Source organism: Meles meles, chromosome 5, assembly GCF_922984935.1.
Source record: "Meles meles chromosome 5, mMelMel3.1 paternal haplotype, whole genome shotgun sequence".
Classification (NCBI taxonomy): Eukaryota; Metazoa; Chordata; class Mammalia; order Carnivora; family Mustelidae; genus Meles; species Meles meles.
The window spans coordinates 35,281,915-35,305,433 of NC_060070.1; the positions used below are offsets into that span (position 1 = coordinate 35,281,915).

The window sequence follows — 23,519 nt, forward strand, 5'->3', positions numbered from 1 at the left end:
AACAATGTCCCAGAAGGTAATAAAAGTAGAGGAAGTGAGACTGGTTAGAAAGCTCCTACAATAGTCCAGCTAAAAACTGGACTGAAGTGGGAAGAATGGTCATGTCACATAAGTAAAGATTACATAAATATTTAGAACACAGAATTTAAAAGCCTTTGTGTTCTGATAAAGGGGGAAGTGAAACAAAGAATGGTGTAAAGGATGACTCCCAGGACCATGGCAAAACCAACTGGATTAATAACATTTACTACTAAAATGGAAATACAAGTGGAAGAATAAATTCAGGTGGGGTAGGGTGGGATTCAGGGATAAAGAGTTATTTTAATTATGTTTAAATATGCTGAATTAGAGGGACTTATAAAACATTTCAGTAGAGATTTGTGTGGGTAATATGAGTCTGAAATTTAAAAGAAAGGTAAAGTTACCTAGGAAGGCAGTGCTAGGCTAAGAATAAAAGATGGCCTGAAATAAAACTTTAAAGGCTAGGAAAGGAGGAATACCCAGAAAAGGTGACTTATAAGGTACAACCAAAGGAGGTAAGAAGAAAGCAGTAAAATGTTATGTTAAAAACAAAAACAAAAAGGAGAGGAACATTTTAAGAAGACTTAACTGAAGTTAAATATTGCTGCCAAGTCAAGGGAAACAATGTCAGAAAGTATCCATTAAAGTTCATGATATTGACATCATTACTTTGTAACCTGGTAAAAGCCAGATGGGTGAGCTGAGAAGACATCAACTCTTGAGATGGTTTACTTTAAGGAATGGGACAAACGAGGTGGCAGACAGAGTGGAATATGGGGTTGAGAGGTTTGATTGTTTTAAAATGGGAGAAATTTGGATCCAAAAGCCACAGAGATAATTAATGACACAAGAGAGAGGACATAACTGAGAATGTCCTCCATATTGGAGAGTCACTCAGGATCCACACATTTCAGAAATTCTTTTTTTTTTTTTAAAGATTTTATTTATTTGAGAGAGAGCAAGAGCGAGAGAGAGGGCATGAATGGGATGAAGGGCAGAGGGAGAAGCAGACCCCTGCTGAGCAGGGAGCCCAATGTGGGGCTTGATCCTGGGATTTTGGGATCATGATCTGAGCTGAAGGCAGACACGTAACCAACTAAGCCGCCCAGGCACCCCCATTTACAGAAATTCTTATTTTAGAAAAGTTCAAGTGATTTTGAAATGAACATTGTTATTCATTAGAACTACAGGATGGCATTTAGTCTAAAATCATCTAGTCCCATCTGAGGTTCAAAGGCGTTAGGTAACTGACTTATCTGCTGCAGCTCACATGGTTACTGTATGACAGAGCTAGGGCCCGAGGACTTCTGACTTTAAACAGCATGCTCCTTCCATGATCCCAGGATGACTTCATATACCCCTCTAGTGGTTCTGTAGATTCACATCTGGGGTTATGAGGGCGATTAACATGGGGAGTGGAAGGAGATGTGGGTTGGAGAGAGTCTGGCTACATTCTAGGGCTCTGGAATCCCTATTCCCATTTCACAGAAGGAACCAATCCTTCTGTATGTCTAAAAAATTAGGGTCCTGAATGAGATTTTAATTAAAAAACAAAAAAAAAAAAAGAAAGAAAAGAGAAAAAGCTCATAGCAGAAAAAAAAGCAAACCATGGTCAAAGATATGTAAAAATATACCTATTTTAAAACAGGCTTAAAAAAAAATGAAATAGGCTTACCGGGTAATGGCACTGAAGAGTCCACGGATACGTGCTTTATGTCGAGCTACAAAAGCTTCAGTAAATATTACTCCTCTGTTATCAAGATCAATGTGTCCATTAATAATTCTACCTAGTCGCTGAGTTAGTGCCTGGGGATAAAGATGCAAATTTTTATTAATTTGGAAGAACAAAATTATACATATATAATTGTATAGCCTTAATAAAGTCATGCTGCTAGTTGATGTTGTAGTACCCATACAATTGAAAATTTCAACGAACACAAATTCAGAGGCTCTATAAGCTAAAATGAAGACTTAGGATCTAGGAAACTTCATGTCAGAGCAAAACCGAGAATTCAATGAGTCAAATAGCTGGTATCTTAAAAGGCTTTGCTACTTGCTAAGAAGGGCTATTTTTTTTTTTTTTAAGATTTTTAAAAAACTTATTTATCAGAGAGAGAGTGAGCGAGCTTACGAGCGCACAAGCAGGCAGAGGCAGAGAGGGAGAAGCAGGCTACCTGCCAAGCAAGAAGCCCAATGCAGGACTTGATCCCAGGACCCTGGGATCATGACCTGAGCTGAAGGCAGCAGCTTAACCCACTGAGCCACCCAGGTGTCGGCTTAACCCACTGAGCCACCCAGGTTCCCAAGAAGGGCTATTTCTAATGTAAAATAAAAGTGACTGCTTAACCAATTTTCTAGATATAGGCAGCCTGAAACATAAAGGCAGCCAACATACATACACAGGTCTTCAAGAAGACCCTATCTGGAGCTTTGAACACTGAGTAAAATAAATGTAATTCCAAGATTCTGAAACCTACGCAAACATTAAGACCTAAAAAGTTCTCTTCTCTGATGCAAATATTAACAAGTTTATCTGTGCCCAGAGATCTATACTAGCAGATAACATGATTCCCTGGTAATCCCGAGGGTATTTCTAGGACTAGGGTTGGGGTCAGGTACATCTGAAATAAGTCTGGACATATTTCACATCCCAAGATGAGTTAGAACTACTCAGGGGAGTAGCTGATACTTTTCTGATATAGAAAAATGCATTTCAACAATTTCTTAATGCGCTTTTAGAATACTGTCTGTGATGTTCAGAAAAACTAGAACTAAAAAATGTTAAGAAAACATACACGTTTCCAGAATGTGTCAACAGTGCTGTTTTCTAAGAAATCATTTGGGTCTATTCTGATACTATTTTTTTTTTTTTTTAAAGATTTTATTTACTTGACACAGAGAGAGACCACAAGTAGGCAGAGAGGCAGGCAGAGAGAGAAGCGGAAGCAGGGTCCCCGCTGAGCAGAGAACCTGATGCGGGGCTTGATCCCAGGACCCTGAGATCGTGATCTGAGCCGAAGGCAGAGGCTTTAACCCACTGAGCCACCCAGGCGCCCCTGATACTATTAAAACGTGTTTTAAAAATGTATTTTTGACCTTCTTTTTTTTTTTTAAATATTTTATTTATTTGACAGAGAGAAATCACAACTAGGCAGAGAAGCAGGCAGAGAGAGAGGAGGAAGCAGGCTCCCCACGGAGCAGAGAGCCCGATGTGGGGCTCGATCCCAGGACCCTGGGATCATGACCTGAGCCGAAGGCAGAGGCTTTAACCCACTGAGCCACCCAGGCGCCCCTATTTTTGACCTTCTATGATTAAAATATATTTGCTCACTTAAAATAGAAATTAGCTCCTGAAATACTACATAAAATAGGTCTATATTCAAATGGTATTTTAGATGCCATAATAGGAAATCACTCTCTCAAAATGGTTGAGTAAATCTGTTTGTATTATAAATTAGTCTCATGCAATTATGGTTTGATATATTTTTGTAAGCTGAATTTTCTTAAAGTGATATATACCTAAGAAGAGATTTGGTTTTTCTCTTATTTATTCCAGTAAATACAAAACAAAATCATCATTTATTGAGTACCTCCACTGTTCCAGACATCTCACTATATATACCATGTATATAACCTTACTAAGTCTATTAAAAAGCTGATTATTCTCATTTCAGATATGTAAAGGGAAGCACAAAAGAGTTGAAATAATTTTCCTAACACTAAATAACTAAACAGTGGCATAAATGAATTCAAATCAAAGTCTGTATAACTCCAAAGCCCAGCACTTTCCATTGTGCAAAATAAATGTCTATAATTCTAAAATACCAAAACTACTTTAAGAGGAAAGAAATAATCATTTCTAAATGATCTCATCAGAGCCATAAATGTTCAGAAGTATCTCCAAAATAAACTGTTACAACAGCAATAGTCAAATACTTGCAATAGTCAAACAAGTAATGATAAGAAAATCTAGTTTTTTTCTTCCAATTAAAATTCTTTATTTATCTGAAAAGATATTATATTATTAAGAAAAATACCTGTGTCAGAAAGTTTCCAGGAAGATCATAGGTTTTACACAGCTCTGATATGGTGACCTGACCACTTTCTTGCAATTTATCATTAACCTCTTCTGCTAACCGATCCATATAACTCCTAATAGTTAAAAAAAAAAAAAAAATTACAAGTAATGATTTTCCTCTTTTATGTTTAATTTCTGTGCAATAAAATATGCCAACAAAATAGTGAATAGGGTATGTTTAGGTAAACTTGATTTGTGACTCATATTCTCAAGATTATTTTTTTCTTATCCATGTAAATATGTAAGGTCAATCAAATGATAAGTGCTGGGATTTTTTTTTTAAACAATGTAAATACAATGTAAATTCCTTCAGTCATTTTTCATTAATATTTTTGGAAGAATGTTTTGCTTTCAGAGTTAAGATTATATAGGAAAGATCATAAAAGCTATATTTTGTGCTGCTTTAAGATAACTGGGAAAAAAATCCTACTTTTTATTATTTCCAAGTACTCCATACAATCAAGCATTTATTAAGTACAAGGATCTTAATAATGAAAATCAGCACTATGAGAGTTCTAAACAAAATGCCAAACTGATCACAACTGTTCTAAATTTAAACACTAAATTATTTAAATTTAAACACTAAACTGTTCTAATTTTAAACATGAAAAAAAAAAAACACAAAAAAGTGCTCTTAAATACTGTACTTACTCATCTATCAGTTGTCCCAACACTAACTGAACATGTTTTTCTGATTTTACAATGTCACCAATTCTACTTTCAATATGAGTCAGATCCACATTAATTACCTGGAAAATAAATAAAATTCTATTAGTGATAAGTTCATATTGTTTCTTGAGTTTGTTACATATTAGAACTATAATATTACATATTAGAACTATGAATACAGTTACTATTAGAACTATCTTTTTAAAATGTTACTTTCTCTTAGATGAATTTCAAAATTAATTTGAAATATTGTGAAAAAGTCTCAGTCAAATAAAAACTTAGAAGCTTATTGCTTACTAACTTTCATTTCTGAACAATACATTTTCACTTGCTAGGAGAGTTTGCCTTAAGAAGCTATATTTTTATACAACAAGCACCACTTACACAAGATTGTCCAGCCTCTTGTATACAGTGTACCTTGCTAATGACATGCACACTTATATTTTCTAGAAATATATTCTACTTTTAAAAATATTTCTTTACTCCTTTGATATACTAAAAGCATGTAAACATGAAAATTTTCCTCTCCAAATTACATTAACTCTGTGACTACATAAAATGACAACTATGAGTTTATCTGGTAAAGAATAAGTACCTGAGAAAGAAGAATTTATTTATTTTTATTTATTTTTTTAAAGATTTTATTTATTTATTTGACCAACAGAGATTACAAGTAGACAAGAGAGCAGGCAGGGAGAGAGAGGAGGAAGCAGGCTTTCTGCAGAGCAGAGAGCCCGATGTGGGGCTCAATCCCAGGACCCTGGGATCATGACCTGAGCCAAAAGCAGAGGCTTTAACCCACTGAGCCACCCAGGCGCCCCAAAAAGAAGAATTTATTAAATCATTCAATATATTAAAACTTATTCAATTGATTAAATTTAATACTGAGGACTATAAAACTATTTCTTCACAAATGTTATACAAATACGATACAAGCATTAATGAATATTTAAGTCACACTATCAAAAACTTGAGAAAGGAAAAAATTTTATAAATTTAAAATTTACCTGTTGCAGATCAACAATGTTCACTCGACCTAAAGACAAGACATTTGTTAATGTCATATTTACATGTAAGTACACACAAGCCAAAAACCGTAAATGTCAACAGATTTACATTATGGGCAGTCGAAGTCTTCCTTCTACATAGGACATAAAGCCACAACAATTAATGTTTTCAAATACAAACCATTAGCTGAATAATTATTTATGGCTGAAGGCACAGGAAATAATTTATTTTTGAAGTTTTATCTGTCACATCAGGTCAGTAACAAACATAACTGAGACACAAGTTGGCCAGACCTATAGACTTAAGATTTACCTCTCATCACAATTTATCTACTGTGACCAAAGGGATACAACTAAATTCAGATGAACTTTTAAAAATTTTTGGAATGAGTACATTTCCTCCTATTGGCAAAAGAAAATCTGTTAAGTATTCCAAATTATAGCTAATATTTTATTAGTATTATGCTAGAAGATGAATCAGCACCAAAGGTACATCTGATATCATCTACTGAAGAGTTGTTTTCATAGTTGCTTCTATTTTAATCAAATAGTATTCAAATTAGCTCAGTAGTGTGTTCAAATTTTAAAAAGACAAAAACTTCATGTGCTTGTAATAGCGTTTCCTACAATAACTGTAGCACCATACTGCTGGCTAATTTACAAATACATAAAGGTAAGTTTTTAAAAAGAGTGTGGTAGTATAGCCCCATGTTTCAACAATCTATAACCCTTTAAAATCTCTGTTCTCCTTTCATAATTACCACCTGATAATAGATAGCTAAAGTTTATTGCATGACTCCTCTGAGTCATGCAATAAACTCATGAACTGTGAATAGAAACAGTTGATTAATTCACCTATAGGAAATATAACTCCTAAAAATAATATTATTATAATAATAATAAAATTAGGTGGTCCTATATCCTCCAAATAATTTATTATTTATGTTTCAAGTTGTTTTTTCCCTTCCAAATAACCAGACGAGAAAAATAAGGAATTACTTACCACCTCGGACATGTAGCTCATCTCTCATTTCTTTACTAATTTGAGCTGGTGTAATATATTCCTTCCCATCAAGTGTGTGAACTACTTCTAGCTGTTTTTGAGCAATCAATTTATTCACAATCTCAATGCAGTTCCGCTCTGACAACCTGAGAGACACAAGAAGTTTTAAAATGCACTCATTACATTTGTGCTTAGCAAAATTAACAATGCATGAAAACGGGCTTTTTTTAAAAAAAAAAGTTTGGATGAAGAGTCACTAGGTTCTATATTACAAAATCTGTTATCTCTTATTAGTAATCACCATACTGATTCAGTAAGTTAAAAAAACAACAACAACAATTCTTGGGAGCGAGCAGGTTTACATAAACTTAAATCATATATCTAATTGGTATAAACCATTCATTCTATTACAGAAATTCAAGTTTACTCCCTCCTCTGGACCTGCTTCTACTCTTCAAATCTGAATAGAAAAGTGAGGACATATAATTTAGATAGGAAAAATCCTGCTCTTCTAACTTCAATTTACAGTTTAAGGTCAATAAAAAAAAAAAAAAACCAAGCCAGAATTTTCTTTTAAATAAGTGTGTGATTGTTTCTCTACTACTATTGGTCTGTAGGCAGGATATGGCCTAGGAAAACCATGATGGCAACTGTTATCCAAGCACTTAAGTATTTGCCCTAGTTTGCTCTCAGTGCTACAAAATAGCGTATTAAAGGATTTAAGGTCTTCAAGCCCCAGAAGGCACAAAAACATCGAAGGTGAGAGACAGTCCACAGATAGGATAGCATTCTGTTAACACTGTATATGTGTTCTGTAACATAAAAAGCAGAGTTAGGGTGCCCAGAACACATCCCCCCAAGGTTAGTGGGTTTGCCAGTGTCCAAGGAGTCCTTAAAAATGACAGATGGGACCATGGGTCTGGCCTAGCACAACTCTTCTGGTGCACAAAAAGACACAATGTTTCAAGAGTCAACATAACATTCGCTAAGTACTGTATTTTGGCCTTAGCCTCTCCTCTCCAGCTTATTCTAGATCAGGTAATGTATAATAGGCCATAATGCCACAGGGACTTGACTGGTAAATAAGGATCGGAGGGACACTCTAAAAACAGCTAGAAGTCACCAGCCTCGGCCATCGAGAGGGCGGGGCGCGCCAGCTCTTGGCTTGGGCATGGCTGGGGGGTTCGGGGCGTAGAAGCTTTCGGGTTTCACCGCCGAGAAGTATACTTGGAACTGCAATCCAGCCTATGGGAGATAGGAGAAGGCAGAAATGGTGACACAGGGTGGGAAGGTGCGGGGTCCAGAGCCAGGGATTCCCGGCCTCAGATCTCGGCGTGGCTGCCAGGGGCTATTTTGGACTCCGCAACGGAGAGGGAGGGTCGGCACCTCTGTGTGGCCTCGGCGAACTGCGCCCGCTGGAAGTCAGCCGCCAACCGCCTGATCTCTTCCCAGGCGTCCGCCATCACAGCCCCACTCGCCGAGCCGCCGAAGAACTGCCGACACGTCAGCCTAAAGGCAGCGGGAGCCGAAGCGGAACAGGCCGCGCGGAGGGACAAAACGCTCCTCCCCCGACGCAGATACAGAGCGCGCGGTCTGCGCCGGCAGGGGCGTGCCGGAAGAGCCGCAGCCCCGCCCACCTCGCAGGGGCGGAGCGTTCCCCTTGTGTAGCTGCAGGTTTTAGCTTTTGCGAGACAGTACTGAAGGTAGGTACGCAATTTTTTTTTTTTTTCCCACAAAGGTGACTAATTTGGGTACCATAAAGGCTGGGAATTGCTTTCATCTCATTCTGGATTTGGAATGTTACTTTTTCCTATTTCTCCTCTGGGGAAGGTTGGCTGCATCAAGCAATAAAGAAATAGAAACATACGATGATACGTATGTACAGTTATGGATGAAATACAGAAGGTAAAGGGCACGTTTATTTTGCTTTCCCCTGCATAGATACCAGTAAACGGTATTTAATCTGGAGTAAATTTCTTGTCCCCTTTTACTTTTATACCAAACTTCTTTTAACTGCATGCCCTATAGAGTTGGTGAAGGGGGATTGTTTCAGTTCTTTTCGAATCTCAGTATCTTATTTGGGGTGACTCAAATCCAATGCCACAAAGGTACTTATCCAGTAGAGTTCCCAGCTTTGTTTAAAATGCAGAGAACCCAGTCACGAAACCTGTCACTAAGTACTGCCGCCAAATAGCCACACCATCTGGCCATGTGATTGCCAACCAAGAGGTGGAACAGCAGAAGTCAAGAAGGTAACTTGGAAGAGAGTGAGTGGTGTGGTGCCCAAGAGTATCAGCTTCAGAACAACCAGAAACATTCATTCATATAACAGAGACTTATGGATTCTCTACCAGATACCATGGAATACCTTGGTTGGTAAGGCAGACATGATTTTGCCATAAACAACCTGTAAAACTAATAAGGCAAATTTTTAAAAAATGTACTCAGTATACACTATAATGCAGTAGGGAGGTATAGTGTACCATGTGACCACTTGGCATTCAAACTTCTTCCTTACCATATAAGTCTCCATGAGCCTGGATTCTACTTTTTGGCAGCATCACACCACATGTGAAGTACTGACCTAGACACACCAAACCCTTTCAGGACTCCATATTGTTCTGGAATGCCTGTTCTATTCCTCACTGCACCATACTCCCATTTATTTTGTAACTTATTTTTCCCTGATGTCCCAGATTAAATAAAATAAAACTCTTTAATGAAATTAAATAAAACTTTTTTAAAATAAAACTTTTTAATGAAACCTTTTTAAATTCGTACAGTTATTTTGTATGCAGTGTCTCCACAATTTTTTATGCAGGTGTCTAAAATAGCAAGCAAAACTGCATTTCGTTTTTACTTACTACATTTCTAAATAGTGTGAACTCCTCAATGTTCCATAGCATTAGTATGACAACTGGTACATAGTGCCTGATATATTTCATATATATTTAATAAATAAATCAGTATAAATGTTTTGGTGCAGCATTTTACTTTGGTTTAATATAACATTTATTCTTTTTTTTTTTAAAGATTTTATTTATCTTTAAATAAAGAGAGAGTGAGCAAGAGAGAACTGGAGTGAGAGGAGGGGCAGAGGAAGAGGGAGAAGTAGACTCTCTGCTGATCAAGGAGTCTGATATGGGACTCCAGGTTCATGATCTAAGCTGAAGGCAGACACTTAACCAACTGACTCACCCAGGCAACCTCATTTACATTTATTCTTAGAAGGCAATAATTTCTAAAAAAGGAATAATTCATGATTATATTTTCTAGAGACTAAAAATGCTAGCCACTAGCAAGATGAAGCTATTTAAATTTTAATTAAAATTAAATAAAATGATACCAACAATGAACAAGTAGAATTTGAAATTGAAAACACAATGTAGACTACATTAGCACCCCCCAAAATGAAAGCTTAGGCTTAAATTTAGCAAAATAGCTACAAGATCTATATGAGAAAAACTACAAACTTTGATGAGTGAAATCAAAGAACTACTAAATAAATGGGAAGGTATTCCATGTTCATGGATAGGAAAACCAAGGGGGGGGGGACTCTTATTGTCAAGATGTCAGTTCTCCTCTGACAATCCCAATCAAATGCAATCCCATCAATGCAATCCCAATCAAAATTCCCCCAAAATTAATTAGTGGATATCAACAGACTTATTGTAAAGTTTATATAAATAATAACCAGAATAACCAATACAATATTTAAGGAGAGCAAAAAGTTGGAGGACTGGCAGTACCTGACTTTAAGACCTACTATGAAGATACCCTAATCAAGATAATGTGGTATTGGTGAAAGAATAGGCAAATACATCAATGAAACAGAATAGAGGGACCAGAACTAGACCCACATAAATATAGTCAACTAATCTTTGACAAAGGAAAAAGAGGCAATTCTATGGAGAAAAGATTTTTTTTTCAACAAATGTTGCTAGAATAATTGGACATTCACAGACACACAAAGGAATCTAGATGCACAACTTACAGCCTTCATAAAAATTAAATTTGGATCACAGATCTAAATGTAAAATGCAATGATAAAGCCCCTAGAAGATAACTAGAGAAAATTTAGATGACTTTGGGTATATCAATGACTTTTTAGATACAATACCAGAAGTACAACACATGAAAGCAAGAATCGATAAGCTGGACTTGATTAGAATTAAAAACTGCTCTTCAAAAGTCAAAGTAAAGAGAATAGAAGATAAGATAAACTGGGAGGAAATAGTTGCAAAGGATATATCTGATAAAAGACTGTTATTGAAATATATGAAGTCCTAAAACTCAACAGTAAGAAAGCAAGGAACCCAATTTAAAAATGGGCCAAAGACCTTAAGAGACACTTCACCAGAAAAAGATATACAGATAGCAAAACAACATATAAAGAGATGTTCTGCATCATGTCATCAAAGAAATGCAAAAAAAAAAAAAAAAAAACAAAAAACCATCACACAACTATGAGATTGACCAAAATCCAGAATACTGACAATGCCAAATGCTGATGAGGATGTGAAGCAATAGGAACTCTCATTTGTGGCAGGTGGGAATGCAAAAAGGTACAGCCACTTTGAAAGGCAGTTTGGTGCTTTCTTACAAAACTAAAAATACTCTTACTGTATAATCCAGCAATTGCACACCTCAGCATTTACCCAAATGAGTTGAAAACTTATGTCTATGCAAAAACCTACACACAGATATTTAAGGCATCTTTATTCATAATTGCCAAAACTTGGAAGCAGCTAAGATTTCCTTCAGTAGGTGAATGGATAAATGAACTGTGATACATCCAGACAACGTAATATTATTTGGCACTAAAATGAAATGAGCTATCGAGTCCTGAAAAGACGTGGAGGAGCCTTGAATGCAGGCAACTAAGTGAAAGAAGCCAATCTGAAAAGACTACATACTGTATGATTCCAACTGTATGACATTATGGAAAAAGCAAAATTATGGAGACAGTAGAAAGACCAGTGCTTGCTAGGGGTTGGGGAGGGTGGAGGAATGAACAGGCAGAGCAGTGAGGATTTTTAGGGCAGGGAAAATACCCTGTATGGTATTACAATGATGGACATGTGTTACTATATGTATGTTCACACCAGTAGAATGTAGGACACCAATAATGAGCTATGATGTAAACAATGAACTTTGAGCGATTATGATATGTTAATGTAAGTTCATAAATTGTAAGAAATGTTCCTCTCTGGTGGGGGATTTTGATAATGGAAAGGCTATACATGTGTGGATGTGGAGATTGTATGGGAAATCTCTATACCTTCCTTTAAATTTTTCTGTGAACCTAAAATTGCCCTTAAAAATAATGTTTAAAATATTAAATAAAATTTAAAAGCTAGGGACACCTGAGTGGCTCAGTGGGTTAAGCTTCTGCCTTCGGCTCAGGTCATGATCCTGGAGTCATGGAATCTAGCCCCGCATCGGGCTCTCTGCTCGGTGGGAAGCCTGCTTCCCCCTCTCTACCTGCCTCCCCCTCTCTCTCTGCCTGCCTCTCCGCCTGCTTGTGATCTCTGTCTGTCAAATAAATAAATAAAATTTAAAAAAAAATTTAAAAGCTAGTTACTCAGTCACAATAGCTACCTTTCAAATGTGTGATAGTCATATGTGGCTCATAGTTATCTTATGCGACAGTATAGAAAACCATTTTCACCTTCACCAGAAGTTCTGTGGGACAACTCTGACTTCGACCTTTGATAAATGCACATGTTTGTTTACTCTGAGATCCTAAGACTCAAAACAATGATCTGAACTTAGCAGCCATATACCTTAACTGTAGCAGTTTCAGTTATTTTGAAGGGGGAATAAGAATTTGAATGGGGATCATTTCAAAGTTGGCTAACATTGTGGTACAGAGTAGAGGAGCTTTAAGTGATCTAATGTATGAATAGGGTAATGGTAAACAGTACAAGTGGCCACTGAATAAGAGATGAGAGATTCCTTTCAAGAACAAACTTCATGTAGATTTAGAAAACAGAGCTTCAGTTCTCTAAAAAAAAACCTAACAGCTTGTGTCTACAAACGTAAGTAAAATTTTGACATGTATTATGTGGGAGGCACTCATGGTCTTTTCAGCTACACTAGATCCATGATTGTTACACCGTCCTCAGACTCATTTTAAATTAGAAGACTAATAAAACATTCTAACATAATGTGGATTGATGGTTTCTTTGATAATATAAGATGTGATACTGTAAAGTCCCTCCAAGATAAACTTTTCTTTTAATAAAATTTGAAGCATTTTCCCCTGTTTACTAGTATATAATAAAATTTGAAGTGCTTTCTCTATCTCAACTAGGAAAATAAACCGAAACAACTGCTATCCCAACTAGGAAAATAAACCAAAACAACTGCAAAATGTATATTGTCAAACAAGTCATTGCAGAGAAATTACAAAGACATTGTGTTAATTATGTCACCGATGTTATCTTATTGTAGTCAGGGACTTAACAATTACTTTAATACCAACATCAAAAATGGCAGTAAAGGGGCGCCTGGGTGGCTCAGTGGGTTAAAGCCTCTGCCTTCAGCTCAGGTCATGATTCCAGGGTCCTGGGATCAAGCCCCACATCGGGCTCTCTGCTCAGCAGGGAGCCTGCTTCCTCCTCTCTCTTCCTGCCTGCCTCTCTGACTAGTTGCAGTCTCTGTCTATCAAATAAATAAATAAAATCTTTTTAAAAAATGGCAGTATAATCTTATGCATAAAAAGCATTAATGCCGTAAGAAACCACTATGATTTACGGGTGGAAGAAAGCAAAAAGGTCAGGAAAAAGATGAAACTGAAGAACTAGCAATAAAGGAAACAAGAAGGTATAGGGGATGGAATAGTTAATACCTCTACGGAGTCAAAAATAATGAAAATAGATGCAAGCCTATTAGCTAGTAGAGCAAAGAGGTTATGACTTTTAAGAGGGGATTATTTTCCTGCTATGATAGCAATGGAAGTCAGATTGTAGGATACCTCATGAGCAAATTAACTGGAGAAAGAGGCAAAGAGACCTGATCAGATGTTGCACGAATAGAAGGTAAGTCAGTGAAGAGAGAGATTATGATGATGTTGAAGAGGTAGGCAGCAATCACTCAGGAATCAGAGAATCGCAGCATTATAGGGCAGGAAAGGCTCTTCAGATCACTCATGCTAATATCCACCCACAGTAATAATTTCTCTGCAAGGCCCTGGCAGATCATGTACTTTTTGCTTGACCATTTAAAGTGATGAAGTATTCCCTTTTTTGCAAAGTATGTTAATCCATTTTGGGACAGATCTAGCAGTTAGAAATTCCTTCCTTATACTAAAGCAAGATCTCTTTCTTTGTAGCTTCCACGTTCTTTCCTTGGGTCCACAGAGTGACTAATATATCTTTCCCATGACAACCCTCCAGATATTCAACATGTCCCTCCTGTTTTTGTTCTTCAAGTTAAGCATCTCAGATCCTTTGATTATGTCTCCCAACTGAAGTTCCAGACCTCTAGATATCCTGGCCACCCTCTCTAATGGAACTGTAGTTTGCCAATATCATCTTTAGAAAGTGAGGCCCAGAGGAATGTAGTATTTTGCACGTAGTCTAACTAGAGCAGATAACAGTGAGATTAATTTCCCTAGATGTTACATTTCTGTTAATTGGACTCTTGGCTTACATGGAGCTGGTAATGCACTATATCTGACTGATCTTTATCTAAATTGCTATCAAACTAGGTCTAGTCAACTCTGTACCTAAAAAACTTAATTTCACCTTGTTAGCTTTGATCGGTCGATTGATTGATTCCTTCATCCATTATTTCACAAATAGTATTTGAGGATGACTATCTGCCAAACTTTGTTGTATGCCTTGAGACTACCAAGAAGAACAAACTGTTCTAACCAATTGAGATTATTTCAAAAATTAAATATCATTCAACTTTGTTCCTTCTGATGTCACTTGTCATTTATATATTTTAAAAAATATAATTAAGCTTTCATTTAAGTTAATAATTAAATTGATTAAGAGAGAAATAAGGGTATATATTGTAATAAGCTGATGACACTGCTATGTTAGGATCCTAGATTCAAAAAATTTTAGAGCTAGAGGGGACTTTAGGGACATCTAAAAGTCTGATTCATTTATTTTATAAAGTAGAGTTAACATGTATCTTTGAGTGTGATTGTCTTAAATATCATATTTCTCCTTTTATCTAAGGGGAAAGTCATGGAATGACAGCTTTTATGGACTAAAAAATAAAATTTATGGAATTCCAGAATTCAGATTTATCAGTCTTAGAGGGAGCAAATTTTTCAAGACTTAAAGAACTCATGCTGTTTTATAATAATCAGTTTTCTTTATCAAAATCCTACAAAAAGCCATCTATTTGCTAACTTATTTTAGAATATCTTTTGCCTTCCTCTATTTTTCTTTTTCTCCTCATTCCAAAACGAGGTTTAATTTTTTTTTTTTAATATTTGTAGGTTCTGTTTGGGGGGAGTGAGAGAGCAAATTTCTGCTCATTGTGACCTTACATCTTTATCAGTAAAGCAATAACAGGTGTTCCTTCTGGTTCACACCATTTTATCATTGGTATATAATCTTTATAGCGTGACCTATGGAGTCGAATGCATGTGAATACTTCATAAAGTATAAAATTATCTATGTATTTATGCCCCCCTTACTCCTCACTACTGTTGTAACTCTACTGTCATTTCATTTTAGAAGCATATTTTGTGAAAATTCTTCTACAAATATATATATTTATTCCCAAAACATGAAGTATTCACTTGTTTCCAAGGGAACAAATTCTATATTAATCTTTTCTGGATTTGTACCCCCCCATTTCTTCACAATGGTGTATTTAGAGTCAGACTTATTAGCTCCAGGCATCACTTGCTTTCCTGTGTGCATTTTTGCACAATATAACTGCCAGGCAAAATGACAAAGGCAAACGCGCAAAGGAACAAGTAAGTGTTCTTGTCAGTGCTTGGGCGTTGCTCTCAAAGGAACTGAAATTTTTCTATTTTATCAACTAAATGGGATATAAAGGAATATATGGGCAGTTTGTGTCACCGCTAAGGCAGTGGTGTCTAGAATGGTATGTAGAGTTAATAGTCACAGGGACATATTCTAAACAAATATATAGTATCTGGGTTTCCTGCCAAACAAGGAAAAAGTCACACTGGCTCCAATCTCCAGGATTGACTTGAATGTCTTTCTTCCTCTTCTTGGTACGTTTGACCACTTTCACCTACTTCGCCCACCTCCAACACCTCACCCTGGCAACACACTATCTGATCTCTATCTCTCTGATCTATCTGATCTCTTTATCTATGAGTTTGTTTTATTTTAGATTCCACATTTAAGTGAGATCACAGAGGATTTGTCTTTCTCTGTCAGTTGTCTTTCTTCTTCATCTCTTGTTCCTTCTCTCTTGATTTTCTCCTCCTCCTCTTCTTCTTCCTCCATGTATTAATCATTAATTACACCAAGACGGCATGTTATAAAGAAACCGAGGACTTGTAACAGATGCCACATTATGGCAGCAGCAGTGACAACATCTGGAAGTTAAAAGCCACAGCTGGCATTTCTAATAGTCACCTTTTTGAATTCCATTCTGAGGAGATTGTTTCTGAAAGTAAGTTCTGGTCAAGCTCCTAAACGTTCCAAAAATCAAGGGTAGTTGGCATTTATCCTAGTTCATGTGTGAGGTAAAAATGTCTTCAGATACATAGATGAACAGTCTATGTCACTACAAATCTTTAAGGTAATTCTTATGTTCTCTCAAATTAATTTGTTTCTTTGAATCTTAAAATCTGTGTTCATATTTTTTTTAAATTTCTTTTCAGCGTAACAGTATTCATTGTTTATGCACCACACCCAGTGCTCCATGCAATACATGCCCTCCCTATTACCCACCACCTTGTTCCCCCAACCTCCCACCCCCCCTTCAAAACCCTCAGGTTGTTTTTCAGAGTCCATAGTCTCTCATGGTTCATCTCCCCTTCCAATTTCCCTCAACTCCCTTCTCCTCTTCATCTCCCCATGTCTTCCATGTTATTTGTTATGCTCCACAAATAAGTGAGACCATATGATACTTGACTCTCTCTGCTTGACTTATTTCACTCAGCATAATCTCTTCCAGTCCCGTCCATGTTGCTACAAAAGTTGGGTATTCATCCTTCCTGATGGAGGCATAATACTCCATTGTGTATATGGACCACATCTTCCTTATCCATTCGTCCGTTGAAGGGCATCTTGGTTCTTTCCACAGTGTTCATATTTTAAGCAGGTTGAGTTTGTTTATGAGAGATATTATTGCTGCTGATAACTGTCACTCATCATAGTAACTACATTCCCACGTAATTTTTACATGGATTAAACACTTAATATCTTGCTTACATCTGTTTGACCATAGCAATTCCAATTGATTTCTTTTGGTCAGCAAATACACAGCACATAAGCCCACACTCTTCCTTTTAGTACCCACAGTAGACCACTAATCAATTATGGCATTTGTCTTGCTAAGCCTGGAAATGCCCGAGAATATTTCTCAAACAATATTCCAGCCAACTATTAACAATATATCAGAGTTGGCACTTGCTATGAAATATACTCCCCATTTTAGAGCAAGGCCATACCTCTGAGAAATATCCTGATGTAAAAAGACCTCTGGGCAGTGGCATCACAAATATAAAGATCACCTGTGGATTAGTCAATGCCTCTCTGAACGGGGGAGTTGCACCAGGAGAATCAGATACAGATCCCAATTTCTCAGGAGCCAGGCAAAAAGATAATTCTGGTTTGGACTTAGAGTAAATGTAGGATGGAAACAAAAAGAGAAAACATACTTTGGGGTTATATCTGTAAATCTATAAATTATGTGGCTGTCACTCAGGTTCCTCTTATTCTACTGAGCAGTTTTTTGTATCTCACAGGGGTGCTTAATTGTGATAGCATAGGTGTTTCCTGGGACGAAGGATCCAAAATAGTGAAAGGGGACACATTTGCTTTTAGTTTTGTCTTACCACAGCAGAGAGGAAGGAGCTTCTTAAAAGACAGAGTTCATTCTTTCTCTAGTTCTCACTGTTTCATCTCAGAAAAATTTTGTGATCTTAAACAGTCTGAGGATCTCTCAAAAAGCTTTTGTATATGGGTTATATCTATTAATATTTACTGTGTTAAAATTAAAACAGAACTAAAGTAGTTATTAAAAATGACTATAGTAAAATGACAACATAAATAATATATTTTTTTGGAAAATTGATCTGTAGAACAAAAAAATTAGTGAGAGGAGTGGCATTGTTTTATGTTTTTCCAAATCTTTTTAACGTTTGGCTTATTAAAGAAAATTCAGAGAACTTTATTTGATATGAGTATTTTATTGAGAAGAAACAAACTATTCATAAGCAGGGAGACTTCAAAACTAAAAGTGGTGGAAGTGTGGCTTTCAGTGGTTTATAAAGCATGAATGAGGGGGTGTATTGTTTTCTGTTGTGACTTATTACAAGAAACTTGCATTCCTTTTAGGGTAGTAGCACTCTATATACTGATTTGTTTGCCTGTCTGCTTCCTTGACTGACTAGGAAGCTATAAAGTCATGCTGATATGAAGAAAGCATAAGTTTTGTTTAAGGTCAGAGTCAGCAGTTCTGGAAATCAGGACAACTTTAAACTTTGGTTAATGACTATAAATGTTTGGTGTTCGAGTATATTCAGATGGCGTCCTTCATTTTGAAGCGTAATAGAAGCTTCTTAATTTATTATGATATTCCATATCATGTAGTCTCTGGAAAACTTCACTATATACTCAGGAAAAAATAAGTGTGAAAAAGACAAATAATGACCTCTAATACCATTTTGAAAATAGTTTTCACCTCACAGAGCCCCTGAAATATTGTAGGGACTCCAGTTGTCCCTGACTGACCCTTTCAGAACTGATGCTTCAACCCCTTCTGTGATGACTGCTGACCTGAGGTAGAATGAATATATCAAGTCTCTTGCTAGGGCTGTTCTTGGCATTTCATCATTTAAAAGTATCAGATCTATGGAAACAACATAATCAACTGAAATAATCTATTCAACTAAATGTTTATTAAAGAGATTTTCATAACTTTTACAATACTTGCATTCATAATTTAGAGAAAGTATTAACCCCCCACCCCCCCATACAAGTAAACATAGAAAGTCAAGTTCTGGGGGAAAATAATGCAGATATTCAGGCCATATAGCTCTATAAAGTTGGCTCATTCATTTATTTAATACATATTTATTAAACACCTATACTGGGCATAGGGGATGCATGAAAGACCTTCATTGGTTGTTACCTTCATTTGAGCTTACATTTTAGTTGTATGACTTGCACCCCAAATACAGCTTTTGAGCAAAACAAAAACAAATACGTCGATTACAGGATTATCATTGGCCAAAATTGAAGAGAGACACTCAGGGGAAGCAAAGGTTTTTGGAGATGTGCTATAGTAAATAGTTTTCCTTAGTAGATGTCGCAGTGGATTTTGTGAAGCTATTTATTATAGCCTCCATTGATGAAAGCTGAGGACATGAGAACAAAATGGAGCTGAGAGTATCACAAACACTGCTTTCTGTGAAACTAACATTATCATTCATTTGTTGTCGGTCTTAGAAGATGGTGACCCTAAAATGAAATTACTTTTCTTTTTTATGTCCACATTTTATAGTATAAGCCTCTATTGGTCCATTAGAGCTGTGGTACAGCTTCCCCAAAATTAGTCCCAAGGTTATGCCTTATAGCTAGAGGGCCAAGAAATGTGGAGAAACACAGATTATTTGATAGGAAGTAAATATTTGATACAGTTGATACTTTGAGGGAGTATTTCTTTAGATGGAGTGTTTTCTGTTCTTGTTTTTTTCCAGAATAGGAAAGAATAGTCTGTGTCATGGAGTGAATTGTGTTTTCTCCAAATTTATATGTGGAAGTCCTAAAACCAGCACCTCAGAATGGGACTGTTTTTGGAGAAAGGGTCTTTAAGATGTAATCAGGGTACAATGAGGTCATTAGGGTGGGCCTTAATCTAATATGACTGGAGTCCTTCTAAAGAAGGAAATTTGGACACAGAAATGTACGGAGGGAAAATCATGTGAGGAGAGAGAGAAGACACTATCTACAAGCCAAGGAGAGAGGCCTCAGAAACCAAGCCTGCCCTCACCTTGATCTCAGATTTCTGGCTTCTGGAATTGTGGAAAAATAAATTTCTGTTTTTTAAGCCACCCAGTCTGTGGTACTTTGTTATAGCAGCCCTAGCAAACTAACACAGCATGGATATATGATGAGGGGAAGGAACTATTGAAGGGAAAATAATCATAGATGAGAGAAAGGGAGGAGGCAGCAGAAGGGTGGGAATCAAGGGGAGAAAATTCCAGACATGCAGAAAAGTATGAGATAAAATCACAGATAGTTGGTGTGTGGTCTTTTGAAAAATAGCACCAAAAGATAGCCAGGTCGATTTCCTGGAATTGATGAATATTACTTTATTTTATTTTTTAAAAAAGATTTATTTATTCATTTAAGAGAAAGAGAGGGAGAGAGTATGCCCAACTGTGTGGGGAGGGGCAGAGGAAGAGAATCTCAAGCAGACTCCCCACTGAGCTTAGGGATCAGACCAAGACCCTGAGATCATGACCTGAGCTGAAAACAAGAGTCAGTCTTAACCAATTGAGCCACCCAAGAGCACCTATGAATATGACTTTGTATGACAAAAGATGTGATAATGTTAAGTCTCTTGAGAGGAAAAGTTTATCTTGGATTATCTGAATGGGCCCTTACCATAATCATGTGTGTCCTTTTAAGAGAGAGGCACACAGAAAGGGAGAAGGGAATGTGATGTAGCCTCAAGCTGAAGAAAGCCTTTAGCCACCTGAAGCAGATGAGGAAAGGAAAGAATGTATTTCTGGTATTTGAAGCCACCAAGTTTGTGGTCATTTCTTATCGCAGTCATGGAAAACCAATAAAGATGGGCTAAGACTGGGTATCACAAGGGAAATTTCTTCCTTTTAGACATGAAGTACAAAAGTAGGGTTGTATATCCACTAATTATCTTGGAAGGGTGAAGTAATCGACATAATTAAGACTATCCATTTTGCAAGTACTAATGCCTCACAAACGTATCTGATTTTTTTTTTATTTGGTAGAGACTCCAGAATTCAGTCTGAAGTTCAAATATAGTAGAAAGCATTGAGATTTTTAAAAAATGTTTGCCAACCTTTTATCAACAAACAGCAAAACCTCTTATTTTACTTCATGAAGTTTTCATTATAAATTTTTAAAAAATCAGAGACTAAAAAAAGGGTCAGTAATGAAAAACCTAACTCCTCAAGATATGCATGTTTTATAAGTAAAGTTAGAAATTTCCAGTTGCTTTTCCTGAGGTCAAACCACATTCATAACAAGACTGCTTCTTTGAAATTCTGTAACAGTACAATGTTCTAGATTGTGATATACTGTAATATAGCAAAGTCTAATGGATTTTGCTCATGAAAATCTATAAAATTGCTATGACTGAACACTGCTTCAGAACTTGGTAAATACATTGTTTATCTAAAATCTTGTATGTGTTATCATACTTATTCTGGCAGGTGGGTGGGGGAAATTTGGGTGAATGTTTGTTGTTAGCAGAAGGATGAATTAGTTTTGCAGGATGAGTTGGCATCCCATAAAAACCCATTCACAAAATAGTTGTTTACTGGAGTTGTTCATCATTATGGCTGAGAAAGAGAGGCACATCTGTGTTCTTTGCAATGTGAGACATTCATCTTTCAAGCAAATGATACGCACTAGAATCAATAGCGATATGAGAGAAAAAAAGACTCAGTACATAGTTTTACTTGAGACCTTGATTCCAACACTAGAGACAGAATTGAGATTCAACTCTATAGCTACACTATGAAAAGCCACACATTTCACTTCTATGATGTGGAGGCTTCACACATTTCACTTCTGTCTATGATTGCTTTCTTTTGAGTAATTTGGTAGAGAAAGCAACATGTTGGAGCACCTGGGTATCTCAGGCAGTTAAGCGTTTACCTACAGCTCAGGTCATGACCCCAGGTTCGTGGAATCATGCCTGCTTCTCCCTCTCCACCTGCCGCTCTGCCTGCTCATGATCTCTCTCTCTCAAAGAAATAAATAAAATCTTAAAAACAACAACATAAAAAAGAAATGTGTTTAGAAGTCCTTAAAGTATTTTTTAAAATATTTTATTTATTTATTTATTTGACAGGAGAGAGAGATCACAAGCAGGCAGATAGGCAGGCAGAGAGAGGGAAGAAGCAGGCTCCTTGCTGAGCAGAGATCCCGATGAGGGGCTCGATCCCAGGACCCTGGGATCATGATCTGAGCCGAAGGCAGAGGCTTTAACCCACTGAGCCACCCAGGCACCCCATGAAGTCCTTAAAGTATTACTAATTATTTGTTTAGCTTGGTTTCAGAAATTTGATATGTTGCTTTCTTAAACAACAAATATGAAATTTTCTAAGCATACAGCATGAAATCATGTTCTAAACCCAAAGTGCTTTTTCTTCCTCATGGCATTTGTTCAATAGCACACAGCTAGACAATGGAAAGGGACATTGTATATATGTGCGTGTGTGTGTTTGTGTGTGCACGCACGTGCTAGGGAGTGGTTAGAAGGTATAAAAAAACCAACCACCAGGGACATCTTCTAGCACTTCTTGAACGCCAAAGATTCTTTGCCTCTAAACTCTTACATGCTTCACCTGTTTCAATTCTCTTTTCAAACACCAGCAACCTGTCTTATGAGTTTCCTGGCTTTAAGGTCAATGTCATTCATTTTTGTACTCACACATTCATATAGCACAGTGCCTTGAGGTGAGATATTGTCACATTATATATTAGATTATTACAGTAGTCACTTACCTGTTTTGCCAATTTCAGTTTACATTTCTATAACATATTTATATTAAAATATAATTATTTTAAAAGCATGGTTCATGACTTACATGCTTTTAAAAATACTTAATGGCCCTGCATTGGTCAAAACAATGAAGTGCAGACTCCTAAAAATCTCCTGAAATGACTCTATATGTTCTGTCCCCAATTTACTGCTCCAGCAACATCCAAATCTTCCTCAGCACCCTTAATGAAGGCTGGGATCCAGCCACATGCCACATTGTTGTTCCTCTCAAAATCTCCAGGATTCCTGTAGAGCTCTGAATATTTGTACCTAATAGTTTGTCTTTCTGAAAGGCACTTTCCTCTCTTCTTTATCCCTGGCCATGTAATTTTCTCCCTTCTGTTCTCTAAGAGTCTTTATCTGCTCTCCTCTTGAATAATAGAAGGATCTTAGAAAACTTTAATTTTTTCCACCTATATAATTTTTAAAGTTTATTCCATTATCTTATTCTCCAAATTAGTCAAAGACATAACATTCCCCGCCCCCCCCACCCCAAATTTCATCTTCCTTCTACTCCTTCTTTCTTGGTTCAAATCCCTTCATTATGAGATAGATCCATTAAAAATACTCTCTGAAAATAGCCATCAGTAGTGAAACTATCATAGTCTTTATTTGTCCATCAGCAAATCCCATTTGATCTTCAAAATGGCTGCAGAATCTGACCACTTTTACAACATCCCTACCATCATTCTAGTCCTCTTCAAATGGGTGATGGGAACAGCTTGCTACCTGATCGTCCTCCTTCTACTCTTATCCTCTCAGTAAATATTGCTAAGTACCTCCCAATGATCCATTCTCTCCTCTTCTGTTA

General features: G+C 36.7%; 1 protein-coding gene across 1 annotated transcript in view; it reads right to left on the bottom strand.

Moving 5' to 3' along the window:
• UFL1 (UFM1 specific ligase 1) overlaps positions 1–8,322 on the bottom strand; it is a 32,811-nt gene extending 24,489 nt beyond the window's left edge. The window contains exons 1-6 of the mRNA XM_046006398.1: positions 8,165–8,322; positions 6,779–6,924; positions 5,776–5,804; positions 4,751–4,848; positions 4,059–4,173; positions 1,697–1,827 (exon numbers count right to left, since the gene is read on the bottom strand). Coding sequence (XP_045862354.1) covers positions 1,697–1,827; positions 4,059–4,173; positions 4,751–4,848; positions 5,776–5,804; positions 6,779–6,924; positions 8,165–8,241 — 596 coding nt within the window. The 5' untranslated portion in view covers positions 8,242–8,322. The remainder of the gene's footprint in view (positions 1–1,696; positions 1,828–4,058; positions 4,174–4,750; positions 4,849–5,775; positions 5,805–6,778; positions 6,925–8,164) is intronic.
• Between the last annotated feature and the right edge of the window lie 15,197 nt (positions 8,323–23,519).